The sequence below is a fragment of the Alexandromys fortis genome, unplaced genomic scaffold (genome assembly GCF_014885135.2).
Source record: "Alexandromys fortis isolate MF-2015 unplaced genomic scaffold, M_Fortis_MF-2015_v1.1 scaffold_29, whole genome shotgun sequence".
NCBI classification, from domain to species: domain Eukaryota; kingdom Metazoa; phylum Chordata; class Mammalia; order Rodentia; family Cricetidae; genus Alexandromys; species Alexandromys fortis.
The window spans coordinates 4100658-4116393 of record NW_026067891.1 but is presented as its reverse complement, the minus strand read 5'-3'; the positions used below and the strand labels follow the sequence as shown (position 1 = coordinate 4116393).

At 52.3% G+C, this 15736-nt stretch overlaps 1 protein-coding gene across 2 annotated transcripts; it reads left to right on the top strand.

The window, feature by feature from the left end:
* The first annotated feature begins 89 nt into the window (after positions 1-89).
* Hagh (hydroxyacylglutathione hydrolase) lies at positions 90-14170 on the top strand. Of its 2 annotated transcripts, none has more exons than XM_050123510.1 (9): positions 90-242; positions 2466-2641; positions 3096-3160; positions 5143-5260; positions 6154-6262; positions 9315-9418; positions 9737-9838; positions 12634-12708; positions 13149-14170. In XM_050123510.1, exons 1-9 carry the CDS (start codon positions 167-169, stop codon positions 13275-13277), a joined length of 954 nt encoding a protein of 317 aa, XP_049979467.1. In that variant the 5' UTR covers positions 90-166; the 3' UTR covers positions 13278-14170. The 2 variants fall into 2 exon arrangements, with proteins under 2 accessions (XP_049979467.1, XP_049979381.1); XM_050123424.1 differs by having other exon boundaries at positions 12634-12713.
* Positions 14171-15736: the final 1566 nt, after the last annotated feature.

Genomic DNA, 15736 nt, shown 5'->3' with positions numbered 1-15736 from the left:
GCGGGCACTGTCGGATTGAGGGCGTGGCGTTTCGGTGAAGAGCGGGAGCTGGTTGGTTGGGAGCAGTGCCAGGAGGACACTGATTGGCTGCTATCGCCAACGCTAGTGTTGATGCCCACGACGTTGGTGTTGCGGCTCCGCGACCCGGCTGTGCACCCCGTGGGTCATGGTGCTGGGTCGCGGGCCGCGGTGCCTCCGGAGCTTGTCAGTGCTGGGAGCCGCCTGCGCGCGCCGCGGTCTGGGTAAGTGTGTCTGGGCGCTGACGCGGCGCGGTGCAGGCAGGCCGGACGTCGGTTGGGCGAGCCCTCGCCGCCTCCGGGCGCAGGTGCTGTGCGCTGCCCGGCGGGCGAGAAGCGGGGCCGGGCGTCTTCAGCTTAGACCAGCGGCGCTGACAGGGTCCGTGGCCGGGGACAGAGGGCGGGCACCTGCTCCCACCCGGCGGGAGTCTGACTCCAGTGCCGGGGTCGCAACCTCGGTTTCTAAGCCAGCTGCTTTTCCTCCTGGTGTCCAACTAGTGGGGCAACAGTGGGTTGCCAGCGCTCCGGAGCTGGCCGGCCTGAGTCCAGCTGGCCATGATTTTGGAAGCAATCGTGATTGAAAGTGCGTGGTCCATCTTTACTAAGCAAGAAGCCCTCTCGTTGAGAACCCCAGAAGTACAGGTCTCTCCATTTAAGGAATAGTCTTAGTGTCACTGCTGAAGAGCTAGGCGAGCGCAGTTACTGCTGGTCAGCGCCGCTTATGGGAGTCCGCAGCTCAGCATTTGGTGCCCTAGAAGCCCCCTGGATGAAAAGATGGGACTCTCTGGAAGTCTTCAATTTTTAAACAATGTTATGAGCAAAATAAAACGTGTCTGGGATTTGGTCTTGAACACAGGTTGCAGGTCCCAACTCAAGCAAAAATGTCTCTAGTTGCAAGCCAAAGAGCTGGGAGCATCTTCTGGACAGTGTCAGGCTAGGGTAGTGGGAAAGAGGGTCCTGGAGGTGCCCTCAGTTGGTGAATCCCTTCTTTAGGAGTTATCATGTCTTCTCCAGGTTACTTAACTTCTTTTGAGACCTGGAGTGGGTTGAGCACTAGTAATAATATATTATTTAGCCATTCACTGTTCTGCCAGGAAATACATGAACAGGGCTCATATTCACCTCTCTTCACCCTTCTGCCCTCCATGGGCTTGGGCAGTGCCAGGGCTTAGGGAGTTCAAATATTACAGAAACCTGATATTAGAGAAATATTTATTTTGCTGAACATGCCCAACTGTTGTGCCAAAAAGGAGAAATGGGAATCTGGGGCTTAACTCAGCAAGAGAGCACTTCCCTAGTGTAGTAGTCTTGGGGCCCCGAGGCACCACAGAACAAACAGTTCCATTTGGTTGGTTTCCCTGTCATGGTTGTTAGTTGATAGCACTAGCTATCACAGGGTCAAAGCTGTTGTTTTCTGGATTCCTGAGAGCCAGAATACCACTGTCTCTACCACCTTGTGTGGCTTTCCCCTCTTTGAAGCCAAGGCAGAAAACCTTTTTGGAGGCCCCATGTTTCAGGTTGAATGCGAGTTTTACTGCTGAAAACTGTTTTGGCATCTGAATGGGTGGAGTAGCGTATACTTTTGTCCCTCAGTCCCTTGCTGCCTCCTTGGTGCACCCAGGCCAGTCCTTGCTTGGACAATTGTTCTGTGTCGCTCATGCCTGAGTCTCAGACAGCCAGTGCCTTATTTTCTGGAGCTGGCACTATGTGTATTTTTCATTGTGCTGGCCATTTAGTGTAAAGTGCTGTTTTCTCATCTGGGTAGAGGCCTGAGAAGGGCTGTCGGTTCAGAGGACTGAGCTCTTGTTAGTGCGGAGGCCATGACTGGAGGGCGAGCAGCCATGCTGTGGTGCCTTGTTCTGCCTGCCTCAGCTTTGAGTCACACCACAGGCAGCTGGGAAGGCCTGTAAGAACTTTGAAAAGAAATGCAAGATTCCAAGTCTAGCACAAGGTGTAGCTAACTTGCCTTGCATGTGAGCCCAGGGTTCTGTCCCTTCCACTGCAAAAGACAAATGAAACTGAAAGAGGCTGAGACAGAAGGATTGCCGAATTTAAGGCCAGCCTGGACTACATAATGAGTTTTGGGCTAGACAGGGATATAGAGGGAGATCTATTAAAAAAAAAGCATTCTGAGACAGAATGCTGGTGTATTTCCCACTCAACTTATGTTTTGGTATAAAAGCTGTTTGGAGAATAAAGGAGAGGAATTCTTAAAAAAAAAAAAAAAAAGCAAAGAACCAAACAAAACCCCCAAGAACCTAAAAAGCACCCCCCCCCACAGACCAAAACAATAATTCTGTACCTGATATGGGCTGGCTTACCTAGTCCCCACTTTCCTGAAGGATGTAATGAATAGAGGAGCTTGGGAAAGCCAACTATCAGAGCCCTGAGTGCAAGGGTATGGCTGCTCTGAAGCCTGGGTGAGGTTCCTCCGCTGTGTCTCTTCAGGTCAGGTCCTGCCGGGAGTCCTTCTGTATCACACAGATTTCAGGAAGAGTCTGACTGTGGAGCAAGACATGATGAAGGTTGAGCTACTGCCCGCCCTGACTGACAACTACATGTACCTGATCATTGATGAGGACACCAGGGAGGCTGCCATCGTGGACCCGGTGCAACCCCAGAAGGTAAGGTGTGTGTGGCTCTTCTTAGCTCCCTGAACCGTACACCCAGCACCCTGCCTTCATCCCCGGGGGTTACAGCCATCGGGTCTTTGCGGTTTTGTGGAAGCTAGGTGGAAATTGGTTCATTCAAAACAGTTATGTTTAACCACAGGCCTCTGCGGCAAGCCTGACACATACTTTTAACCCTCCATGCCTAGACACGTGTGAACCCTGAGCTCCTCCTCGTCTTCCATGCTTCTGCTCCAGGGCTGTGGATGACCGCAGTCAGAGCGCCCAGGCTCAGAGCGGTTATGGGTGGGACGGAGTAGTTAAGTTGGTGAAGAGAAAGGAAAAAGAAAAGCTACTGCCTGTAGTCAGTCATTGTGGGTGGGGAGAGAGCTGGGCACCCACTCTGCAGGCAGGTAAACCAGGACCAGAAGTGTGACTGAACCTTGATTCTGCCTCCCCATGCCTGTAGGTTATAGAAACCGTGAAAAAGCACCGTGTAAAGCTGACGACAGTGCTCACCACTCATCACCACTGGTAAGTGCTTAGGCTGTGGATGGACCTGGGGTGGGGTCAGCTATTCACCTGAGAAGTTACTGTCCATAGAGCAGCAATATCCAGGTGAGGTATTTGTGGTGTGTGGAGGAACAGAATAGGGCCAGCACTCTCAGGCACAAGTCCACTGCTGTCCCTTTAAAGTTAGGCTTCTCTGGTCACAGAAGGACCCCAGTAACTGCCTTCACGTATCTTAGGTTCATAAAACGTTCATAAAATGGCATCCACCCATGTCAGAGAGAAAGAGGAGAAGGTAGACATCAGCATTTTCTTAAACAAAACCAACAAAATGGGAGGTGGAGGTGGGTGGAGCTTTGTTTGAGTTTAGAGCTCCCCTGGTCTCTAGTGAGCGCCAGGCTGTGAGACCCTCACTTTTTGGGGGGAAAAGTCTTATATTTCCAGAAGTGTTGATTGACTTTTTTTGTATGGTTGGTTTCGGTGTTTTGAGATAGGATTCCACTCTGTGTGGCACAGGCTGGCCTTGAACTTGGGGCTTTGGGGTAGTGCTGCCCAAAGCCCCATTCCTGGCTTTTATTATTCTTTTGCTTTCTGTTTTTGAGCCAGGGTCTCTGGCTGGCCTAGAATTTGCTTTTGGATCTTTCAAGGCTCTTCAAAAGTAGAAGAAATGTTTGTTGGCTCCTAATCTTCTTTCCTAAATGACTCCGTGAAGAGAGCCAGAGCCTCCGTCTCTGACCCCGTCCTGGGTATGTCAGAGCTGAGAGCCCACGACTCTGCCGAGCCGAGGGAAGGAAACTTGGGGCCCGTGCCTCTCAGTCACTCTGTCTTTGTGGCTGCTTTAGTCAGGCCCCTTAGGTACTGGGTGCGACTTCAGCACCTGGGACAGGGAGTTTGACCTTAGTCTTGGCCTGGACTGCACATTATGGCTGCTCTACTTTGTGAGGCTCCTTCCCTGGGCTTCTAGCTGCTGGCACTTCTACCTTTGGGATCTGATGGCATATGCCTCACAGCCATCACAAACACTGTGCACACTTTGTGTTTTCTGTTCCACCTTAGTAGCTACTACTTCAGATGCCTTTTTCCCGAAACTGTGGCAGAGTCTGGCTTTTTTTTTAATCACCATCTCACACTTATGTCCTCGTCAAGCCTAAGGCTGAGCTAAGGGTCTGGCCTATAGCTCACAGGCAGATCAAGTTGTGTTATTGTTCATTGGTAGTGACATTTTCAAAGGTAGGCAATGAGGTGATGGTGCCTACCTGGCCTGTGTATGATCCTTGTCCTGGAGGCCATGGAGCAGAGAGCTGGGTCACTTGTTCCTGTTACCTTAGAGCCCTGCTGTTCCATGGATCATTTGGCTATGGAGTGGAGTAGCCAAGGGACTGACAGGGGAAGGTGTTTCCCATCCCCATCTTGGAGCTAAAGATGCCCACAGTGTGGGGATTCTCCTGTCTGTGCCTTTACCATGGCCTTGCCCTCTGCTACTCTGGGGAACTGTGGGAGTCCCTGGTCCTAGGAGGTGCCAGCACCTGGCTGTCCTGTGCTCTGCATGCAGACCTCCTGCAGGTGGGCAGGATCTAGGTTCTTGAGTTCCCAGCATAGCCTTTGCCAGTGCTGGCCCAAACTGGGATGCATTAGGATTACCTGGGTGAATCTTCCAACCCACACACCCACCTTAGTGCCCAATCCCTGAGCTCAGAGGTGCGGTCAGAGTGAGGCTTCTGGCTAGTGAGAGCGCTCCAGATAACTTCCTGTGCCCTAAGGTGTGGGAGCCATGCCTGGGACCCTAGGTCTACGTGACCTGCTTTCTCTGTTCAGGGCTGTGCTGGACACCCTGAGACACTTGTTTTCAGTGTTGCCAAATGGCAGGTAAAAAGTGGTTCCGGGTTGCCTGTTTCTACTGAAAAATGTATAGGCAAAGTGAAAACTCCATTTGGTCAGGGGTTAAAGGCAAGCAAGCAGCTCCTCCATCTCATCAGGTTACCCCAGGCCTCCTGTTTGACTTCTAGGGACCATGCTGGTGGCAATGAGAAGCTGGTGAAACTGGAGCCTGGGCTGAAGGTTTACGGAGGTGACGACCGCATTGGGGCCTTGACGCACAAAGTCACACACCTTACCACACTGCAGGTACACAGGAAGCCCTGCCAGGATGCTGGGGCCGCAGGCATCATTTGGAAAGGGGGCTGATCAGGCAAGGGGCTCCCTGGACCTGTCTCAGCATTGCTTGAACAGTCCTCCCTTCAAGAGCATAGTGAAGTCGACCTGTGGTGGCGCACACCTTTAGTCCCAGCACTCAGGAGGTAGAGGCAGGTAGATCTCTTGAGTTCAAGGCCAGCCTGGTCTACAAAGTGAGTTACAGGACAGCTAGAGCTGTACAGAGATACTCTGTCTCAAAAAAACCAAATAAGAGCATAGTGAGAAAATCAACTGCAAGATGTGCCTGGACACCGGGGAAGACCTGAGTGGGCCTCTGAGTCACTGGAGAATTTGAGTGGGGCCTCTGTGATGTGACAGTAAAGCTGTGTGGAGATGGAGGCCTTTGCTAGGACACGCAGCTGCACTGCTTGGGAAATGGGTCAGAATGAGACAAGTTGAGCAGAAAGGCTGTGCAGACGTTCTTGTTGACTCTGTCTTGAGGTGTTTGCATTGCTGGGTCAGCTTGAGGGTTGACCACTTGAAGAGCTGGGGAGGTGGTCAGAACAGAAGTATCTTCAACGGGAAAATGCCTTGTTTAGATTTGGCTCAGTTCTGGAGACTAAAACAAAATAGGCTTCTTGTGGTTTTGTCCTTGAACAAACACATCTGGAGCTTCTGCACCTGAGCCACACCTTAGCTAGGATCCTTAGGCCCTGCCTGTGGGCTGTCCAAGCCCTGGGATGCTCTGTAGGTGTCTCGAGTGCAGTGGATCCTGAAATAAGCGTATTCAGGTGGTCAGTAACAGGAGGGTCATAGTGCTGCCACTTGTGATGTTCCAAAAAGACTACTGGTGGTCGGAGCTCATCCCAGCACCTCTATTTCAGGTGGGGTCTCTCAGTGTCAAATGTCTGTCAACACCCTGCCATACTTCGGGACACATCTGTTACTTTGTGAGCAAGCCTGGTAGCTCAGAGCCATCTGCTGTGTTCACAGGTGAGTTGGGGAGATGGGGGGGGGCATCTATGTAAAGACTCTGTTTGGCATTGGCTGTGTGAGGAAAAAGTCCTGTGAGAGAAGCAAGGTGTTTCCTGACACCCCTTCCAGCAGGGGCTGCACCTTCTCCAGCCCTGCACCTCATATAAGGAAGCCACAGCCCAGGACGGAGCCTGGGATTTGTTCAAACTATTGAGTGCAGAGGTGCTCTGAGTTGAGGCTGGGCTGATGCTGCATCAGGTGGTTGAGGTTCACCTTCCTGCAGGCTTGCAGAGAGCCCTGTTATCTGATCTGGGTGATGCGTACCTAGTGACCCTGCAGAGCCAGAAGCCTGACTTGACAGTGGGTGGTTCACATGCTGAGGCCAAGCCAGCCCCTGGAGCAATGTGTGCAATTCACACTCAGCGCAAGTAGGTTTGTCCAAAAATCAGGGATTTTCTCCTTATGAATAAAATCAGAACGGTGCAGGTGATAATTGCAGACTGTGACCACAGTGCTCAAAGGCACGGCTGGGGTGGGGCAGGGGGGCCAGGCTCCTGCCTCTCAGAGTGATGATGCCACTGGGGCTGTGCAAGCCTGGGCTGGGGGACATGCCAGCATATTCTAATGAGGTTACAGCAGCACGGTTCAGATGGGAGGAACCCTGGAGAGACACTGAGGGGGAACTGGCTGGAGACTTGGATCTCTGTTCTGTAAATATGCAATTGCCCAGGAACCCGAGCTTTTTAAAAACACGTTACAGAATGCCAGGGTTTTGTCTTGTTTTGTTTCCAGAGAGGTCTTTGTTGCCCAGGCTGGCCTGGAACTTGTGGCAGTCCTCCTGCCTTAGCCTCCCGAGTGTGGGGTTGCAGGTGTGAGCCTGTACTCCTGACTTGAGTTCCTTGTCTTCCTCATGGCATTGCGTGGTTTATGCGCAGACCTTGGACCCTTTTTGTGTTGGGGCTCACCTCTGCCCTCTGAACTCTAGAGCTGAGAGTGGAGCTGTGGCATGGAACATGGCCGCTCTGCTGTGTCCATGTTGTCGCTGGGATTGGTGGTTTGATAAGGCTTTTCTGAGCTGCAGTCGGCTGTGGTGAGATGGGGATAATCGCATGGTCCTCAGCTTATGACCGTACAGGTTAACTGAGGTGTAGACATAGCTGGCCCTCCCCCGTTGGCATGGCTGTGTGCCCTGCAAAAGTCTGTGTTGGTGTCTGTAAGAACAGATGGCATGTTATCATGGACCGATAGTGAGGACATGCCAGCTTTGAGGTGGAAGAAGGGGTGTGGGTGAGAGAAGAGGAACATCTGTGCTGGTTAATTTTCTGTCTGCTTGACACAAATTAGTCTTCTGGGGAGAGAAAAAAGAAAAGAGCCTCAATAGAGAAAAATGTCGTCATCTGATTGGCAAGTCTATAGCGCATTTTCTTGATTAGTAATTATGGGAGGACCCAGTCCACTGTGGGCATGGCTACCCCTGGGCAGGTGTGTCCTGGGTGCTTTAAGAAAGCAAGCTAAGTCGGGTGGCGGTGGCGCACACCTTTAATCCCAGCACTTGGGAGGCAGAGGTAGGCAGATCTCTGTGAGTTTGAAGACAGCCTGGTCTATAAAGTGAATTCCAGGACAACCAGGGCTGTTACACAGAGAAACCCTGCCTCAAAAATAAATAAATAAAATAAATAAATAAATAAATAAATAAATGCAAACTGAGTAAGCCAGTGAACAGCTCTTCCGTATGTCTGCCTCAGTTCCGCCTCCAGCTTCCTGCCCAACTTCCCTCCATGGACATTATAAGACGAAGTAAGCCCTTTCCTCTCTAACTTGGTTTTCACAGCAACAGAAAAGCAGACAGGAAAACACTTCTGTCTTAGAGCTTTGCCAAGTAGGCTGCCTGGGTTTTCACATGAGTTCTGGGCATCAGGCTCAGGTTCTGATGCTCGTCAGGCAAGCACTTGCCAACTAAGCAGTCTCCTCAGCCCCGTTCTGTTTGACAGTGCTGTGGACAGAAGCCAAGGCCTTGTGTGTGTTAGGCAGATGCTATAGCACTGAGCCCCAGCTGAGCCTGAGGCTGGATCTCTGAGGACTCTGTCCTGAGAGGTAGAAGGTACTGTGTAGCGTGGAGGAGGCCCCACGACGCCCTGCACTTTCTGTGACTGTCCTGGGCAGCACCTGGCATGAGGGTCCAGGTGTCTTCAGGTCATTTTATAACTGCACGGTGTTCTCTGGGGCATCACAGTGAGGGCCAGTACGGAACGTGTACTGTTCAGTAGTCAGCTGCCACTCCAGCTGACCTGAGGGGACGGGTATAGGGAAGGGAGGCGGGCATAGCTGAGAGGAGGGCGTGGTGGGGGGCATCAGGCATCTTGTACAGCTGGAGTGTGCGATAAGGCCTGTTTAAACTGAGATAGGCAGGCTGGGCACTGGGAGACAACAGTGCAGAGATGGGGACAGACTGTGCAGAAAGTGCGCAGGAGGGATGAGGGTAGGGCTTCAGGTGTGGAGGCCCAGGAGCAGAGCCAGGTTCTCTGGGCAGGGGCAGTCAAGGTATAAATGGCACCATGAATACCCACTGATGTGTGCTGGCCACAGCGGAAGTCTAGGGTGTGTAGGGAACAGAAGCAGCCAGATTATACTGCCCATGCTAGGATGAGGCCAAGAGCAGTGCAAGTTATCTGGGGTCATGAAGGGAGCGCCTCAGGTATTCCAGCAGCAAAGGGGGAAGGGTGCAGGAGAAAGGGGTCATCCAGCGTTGGAGGAAGAGACCCAGGAGGGCTGCTGAGAGCCGGAAAGTGGACTAGGTTTGTGATGATCTCAGCTAGGGTGGGACTAGGGCACTGAGAGCGGGTCAGGGTGCCTTGGCTTTCAAGCCCCAACAGTGAGTTATGGCTACGGTTGAACCTGGAGGCTGGCAGAGTGGAGAACTGTGGGTGGCCTTGCACCACGTTGGGTGAAGATGCCTAATGGTGGCTGTGGTGGCGGGTGGCTTTGAGTCATGTCCTGGTGCCTGTTGGTAAGTTTGGTGCAGGCGGCCAGGGTATGAGCTAGCCCTGAGGAGCGCCGCTGTGTTTTCCAGGTGACACGCTGTTTGTCGCTGGCTGTGGGAAGTTCTATGAAGGAACTGCAGACGAGATGTACAAGGCTCTGCTTGAGGTCTTGGGCCGGCTCCCACCAGACACGGTAGGTGGTGCTTCCCTTTCCCTAAGGCCCCACGTGCTCAGGAGGCAGACCTGTTGCAGGCCCAGGAACCTGTCCCTGCATTCACAGCTGGTCTGTATGTGGCAGATCCCCTTGCTGGCCTCACCTCTGAGCCGAGGAGAGAAGAGGGCAAAGCCGTCACCTAAACAGTTTTCATTAGTACTTAATCTATGTGTGGCCCTACAGTATCTCTAGTTGCACACATTAAATGGGGTGCTACGTCCGGCTGAGACATGCAGTCCTGAACCCTCAGGGTTTCCAAGGTGGAAGTCAAAGCCCATGTGTTGGCTCTTTTTTCAGAAAGTCTACTGTGGCCATGAATACACCATAAACAACCTGAAGTTTGCACGCCATGTGGAACCCAACAATGCTGCCGTTCAGGAGAAACTGGCCTGGGCCAAGGTGAGTGGGCCAGTTCTGGAGCATGTCCTGGGGTGCATCGTGGTGCAGTGATTTCCAAGGGCCTGGATGCAGACACAGCACTATCTGCAGAGTGGGTGGAAGCTGGGTGTCACAAGCTCAGTGCTGGTCAGTGCAGTAGAGCCCATCTGACTGCAGGACCCAGCACAGGCTGTGGATACTCACTACATCTTAGCATAAGAGACTCGGCTCACCAGGCAGTGGTGGCGCACGCCTTTAACCCCAGCACTTGGGAGGCGGAGGCAGGCAGATCTCTGTGTATTCGAGGCCAACCTGGTCTATAAGAGCAAGTTCCAGGACAGTCTCCAAAGCTACAGAGAAACACTATCTCAGAGAGAGAGAGAGAGAGAGAGAGAGAGACAGAGAGAGACAGAGAGAGACAGAGAGAGACAGACTCAGGCTCCAGGGTTCAGCCTTATTCCCCACATACTAAGCAGTAAGTTGAATCCTCTGTGAGGAGCCTGCTTCTGCTGTCACCCAGACAGTCGGGATCTCACCTGAAGGGGTTGATCTCCACGATGGCACCAGTGAGCTACCACATCCTAGCCCCAGGCAGTGGGCTGAGGGCTTTGTTCGACACCTGTCGCTCACTGTAAATACCATCAGAGCTGTGTGGACCTGGGAGCTTCATGTGCGGCCCCTTCATGTGCGGTGCTTCATTATATAAGTCCGTTGTATTGTCTATGATAGGAGCCTGTCCAGTGTCCCTTCAAGATCAGCAAGGGGTTTACAAAGTAATATTAGAAAATTCAGTTTACCTGTAATCCAGGAGGGAGGCAGGAGAATTACAAGTTTGAGGCCAGATTAAGGCTACATACATTCTGAGCACCATGCCAGCCAGGACTACATAGTAAGACCCTGTCTCAAAAACAAACAAAACCAGAAAAATTCAACCTGGAATGGTGGCATGTACTTAGTTGGAAGTACTTGGGAGTCTGAGCAAGGCAAATGAGTCAGGAGTTCAAGGCCAGTCTCAGCCACAGTGTGTGTTCTTAGCGAGCCTGGGCTCTGTGAGATGACCACCACAACACGGAACCCAGTGCTGCAGCAGGTGTGGTGGCACGTGTCTAATCCCGCTTACGAGACTGAAGCGCCGCATGTTCAAGGCCTCCTGGGCAGCATATCAAAACCATCACCTCAAAAAATTTTCAAGCCCCTGTTATATTCATACCTGATTCTCAGAGTATGCATTTAATACTCACCTAGAGATCATACTGTATGCACACTGTCCATACCGTAATACCACTCTGCAACTTACTTTGTTTCCTTATTTCCTCTGGGGATCAAACCCAAAGCCTCACAATGCCAGACAAACCGAACTTTAAGGGTAATTTACATGCATGCGAATGTCTTGAATGAAGTCTAGTTAGCTAAGCTTTGACAGTGCACATCCACATGAGCCCGGCCCCAGTCAAGCTAGACACCGCGGCTCTGCTCTGCAAGGCACTTTTTAACAAAGTTGATTTTGATGTTGTATATGAGTGTTTTACCTGCTGGGACCTGTGTACATCACATGCATGCCTGATGCCCGTGGAGGCCAGAAGAGGGCATCAGAGCCCCTGGAAGTGGAGGGACAGGTGGTTCTAAGTTCCCTGTGGATGCTGGGAACTGAACCTAGATCTTTTGCTAGAGCAGCAGCTGCGGAGCCATCTCTCCAGCTCCCCTCCCCCAAGGCACTTTGACCCTCTCAGCGCCTTGCCATTGGCAGCTGTCCTGTTGTCTAGCACTGTCCGTGACCTTATCTAGAGGCTTGTATAACAATCACATGACCTTCCTCGGCCCTCCCCTGCTCTTGCTCAGCCTCATTTTGAGGCCCATTCCTGCTAGTTTTGTCTCTTGAGTACATCCTGTATTACGTGGCTCACTACGGGAGCTCATCCATCTGTGGGTGCGCCCTCGTGTGCTTTCCTGGTTTACAGGCTGTGAGCACTTGCGGCTGGCATTCTGTTCCTGCTTTTTTTTTTTTTCTCTTCTGCTCTTGGCTATGGTTAATAGTGGAACTGCTGGATTGTATAGCCAAATGCATTAACTCTTAAACTGATCTTCAAAATTTGAAAATTGGGTCCTGTTGTTTTATGTTCTCTTAACCCCCGTAGTTCCTGACACTTTGCATGCTCACCAACCATCAGTGCTACTGGTCTCTTTCCTAACCCTTGGCTGTGTGTCCTGGTGATGGAGGGGCCATGTGGGTGTCTGCAGTTGCTGTCCCAGCTCTGTCCCTGAGGCCTCCATGTTAGCCAGGCAAGAGTTAGGCAAGAGCTGCCTGGAGACCCCTTGGCTTATAAACGTAGCTTCTGCTCAGTTGTGTTAGCACTGTCTCTGCCATGGTCTATGGTGCTCAGGAGCAAGGCTATCCATGCAAGGTAGTGGCCAGTGCCGTCCAGTACTCTAGTGCTTGGCCACTCTGCAGGCACTTGGTGGGAGCTCCTGACAGGAGAGTAAGCCCCACCCCTGTGCTGGGAGCCCAAGTCCCTCAGTGCTCCTCATGCTAGCTTTCCTGTGGGGAGGGTGTGTGTTGACTGTGCGAAACATAAAGCTCACATAATGGAGACAGCACAGGCAGAAGTGACGTACTGCCGCAGTTGTTTACTCTCGGGACGCAGTGGGAGACGACTCTAGTCCCTCCTGTGAGCCCGGCCTTCCTCCACAACCAGACGCCCACCTGTCCACTGACTGTTCTCTGCTCTGCCTCCCGGGATGACTTGTGTTGAAAGCTCACTAAGATATTTGAAAGTAGGGACCCATGGGTCCCTATGTGACAGTGTCGTTTTTTATAGGAGAAATATGCCATCGGGGAGCCTACGGTGCCGTCCACTCTGGCAGAGGAGTTCACCTATAACCCCTTCATGAGAGTGATGTAAGATGGTTGTGGGGTCCTCTCTTGGCCTTACCTTCCTGTGGTAGCTCAGACTTCATAATTCTGTCCAAGTTCACCCCCATCAAAGAGATGGACCAGAGCTAACCCGTCCTGAGGTGAATGAGCCTGACCCTCATACCCTAGCTTTATTTAAAGTGTGCCCAAGAGGGTAGGTTTTGTCCCGTAAAGGTGAGGATATGCTTTTCCTGACATCTTGGCGAGGATGTAGGTGACCCTTGACCTATGGGGAGAGCCTTTGGAGAGCTTCTTTAAAGATCCCTGAAGCTCTGGGACTCTGGGCTGGGTGGGCAGCATAGAGTTGGTGGCCTCCCATTTGCATATTGCTGGAAGGACCTGCTTGGCTTAGCCCTAGCTGATCTTCTGCATGAGGGTGTCTGGGCTCTGCCCACACCCTGCTATCTCTTGCCTATGCAGGGAGAAGACTGTGCAACAGCATGCTGGGGAGACGGACCCCGTGACCACCATGAGGGCCATCCGCAGGGAGAAGGACCAGTTCAAGGTGCCACGGGACTGAGGCACACAAGAACAGGGACTTTTAAGTGACTCTCCTGCTGCTCTTGAAGGATCTAGTCTGCTTTTATTTTAAGTTAATCCAGAGCCCTTAGCTTGTGTTATCAAATGTTCTAATGCATATTTATAAGAGAAAAAGTTAAAAGTATTTATTCCCATACCCCTGCTTATGGACTCTGTATTACCTCTGGCTTTAGATGTCTCGAGCCCCAGGGTCCTGCGCTCATCAGACGTGCAGTTTGCAGCTAGTCTCTCAGAGTGGTGCTGGCTCTGGGAGAGGCTGAGTCAGGCTTCCCACCTTGGCTTCCTGGCTCTTCAGGGAGAAGGATGTCTGGCACTCGTCTTGACTTTCCCTCCCCCTTCCGCCAGCCTCTGTGGTCCATCCAGACCCAGCCTCTGGGTACTCAGGTCTGAGTGGGGCAAATGGAGACAGCAGACGCAGATGCCCCGTGACACCAAGGGCCAAGACAGGTGGAGGAAGAATTTGAGACCGGGGTCGCTGGTCTGACCCCCCAGGGGACAGTTTGCCCTGCCAGTGTGGATCACGCTTTGATCTGTGCTAAGGTCAGCATCCCTCAACCTGTCAGAGCTGTGTATCCTGTCCCGCTGTCTGCATTGCTGGCCTGTAGTTCCTGCTTCCCTTGGGTCTGCTGGGGCTCGTGTCCTTGCCTGCTGTGGTCAGGGTGCAGGTGTTCTAAACTGCATTACTGGCACACAGCTCCTCTTTAGAGATGGCGTAGGGTAGAGCTGCTAGTCCTGCCCGATTTCTCCCCCAGAGGTGGCATGGAATGGAACTTGCAGATTGTCCCCATGAGTTGTGCATGTGATAAGTGTTAAAACCATGTGTGCTCGGCGAGTCCTGCCATAGCTCTGATAGACATCGTGCTTCCCACCAGCCTCCAAATAAATGCAGTATCCCTCTGTGAGCCTCAGTGTGCAGAGATCTCAGAGCCCAGATGCCTGCTGCAGAACGTGCGTGTGCCATGCTGCCGTGCATAGTGTGTTTAAACGTTCTGCACCACCCAGCTCCATGTGGCCAGTCCAGGGGACATTTGGCATGTCCCCTCTGAAAGATCAAGTCCTAAATAAGACGGTTTGCATGTCCAGATGCTGTCCCTCTCTGCCCACCCCAGCCACTCACTTTGGTGACCTAGGCACCTGACCTGAGGGGTAACAGACACAGATCTTAGCAGGTAGTAGACAAGCCTTACTGTCCAGGGATGCGGGAGAGGGTGATAGAGCATCAGGGGGACAGTGCTTCAGAGGAGCAGGAGACACGCACGCACGGTGTGCTCGACCTTTCCAGATGTGCTGGCCAGGGGAGGCCTCACATCTTACATTTGTGTAAAAGGGTGGGAAAGGGGCTTAGGGAGGGAGGTGAAAGCTTAGGGTGAGAGTAGAATGTATATTATCTGGGGGTGAGGGTGGTGGTCCCGAGTTCCAGGACAGCCAGGACTACAATGAGAACCCTATCTTGAACCGCCCCCCACCCCCCAAAAAAAGCATATATAAGCCAGGTAGTGGCACTTGGGAAGTAGAGCCAGATGTTTCTCTGAGTTCAAGGCCAGCCTGGTCTACAAAAAAAGACTACTCAAAACAAATTTTTTTTTTTTTTGAGGCAGGGTTTCTCTGTGTAGCTCTGGAATTCACTATGTTGACCCAGCTGGCCTCGAACTCACAGAGATCCCCCTGCCCCTAACAAAATTACTTTTAATTAAGGTGAGAATCATATAGGTAGCCATTTAAATTACAGTGGGGCCCTGGCTCCATTCCCACCACACCCCCACAGCTGGTACTCAGTGTTCTGTGTCCCTTCCCCTCATGATCTGAACTTCTAAATCATTGTCTGTTCAGCGAGGAGAGGCGGACTTCTCCTGGCCTACCCACCACTGTGGATGTGTGTCTTCAGGGGTGGCAAAGGCCAGGACAAGAATAGAGAATTTGGCTGGGCAGTGGTGGCACACACCTTCAATCCCAGCACTCTGGAGGCAGAGGCAGGCGGATCTGTTGAGAGCGTCCCAGGACAGGCTTCAAAACTACACAGAGAACCCCTGTCTCAGGGGGAAAAAATCAGATGGGGCAGCAGTGGGCTGGGGTGAGGTGCAGCACTAGCACCTGACCTAGAGCTCAGGGACAGCTCGTTCTTTCTGTCCTAATGTCACACCCCTCAGTGTGAGCCTCCGAGGCAGGGGAGCACCTCTGTGTCTGACAGCAGCTGTGCGTGGAGGCAGACACATCTTCCCTCTCTTGCTCAACACTGAAGCTCACAGAACCTGGCTGCCTAGCTCTGCAGTGCCGTCATTGTCACCCAGTCCTTAGTTTCCTGCGGTCTCCCGATGACTGCAGCGAGTGGGTAGAACCACAGTGGCTGAGGTGCCGATGTTACCCAACTGAACCCGAGCGCCCGCTTCTCTTAGACGCCCATGCATCTCTGGGATAGATGTCTCAGGCCATAGGCCAGCCACAAAGGCTAAAGTATACAGTGCGTTCTT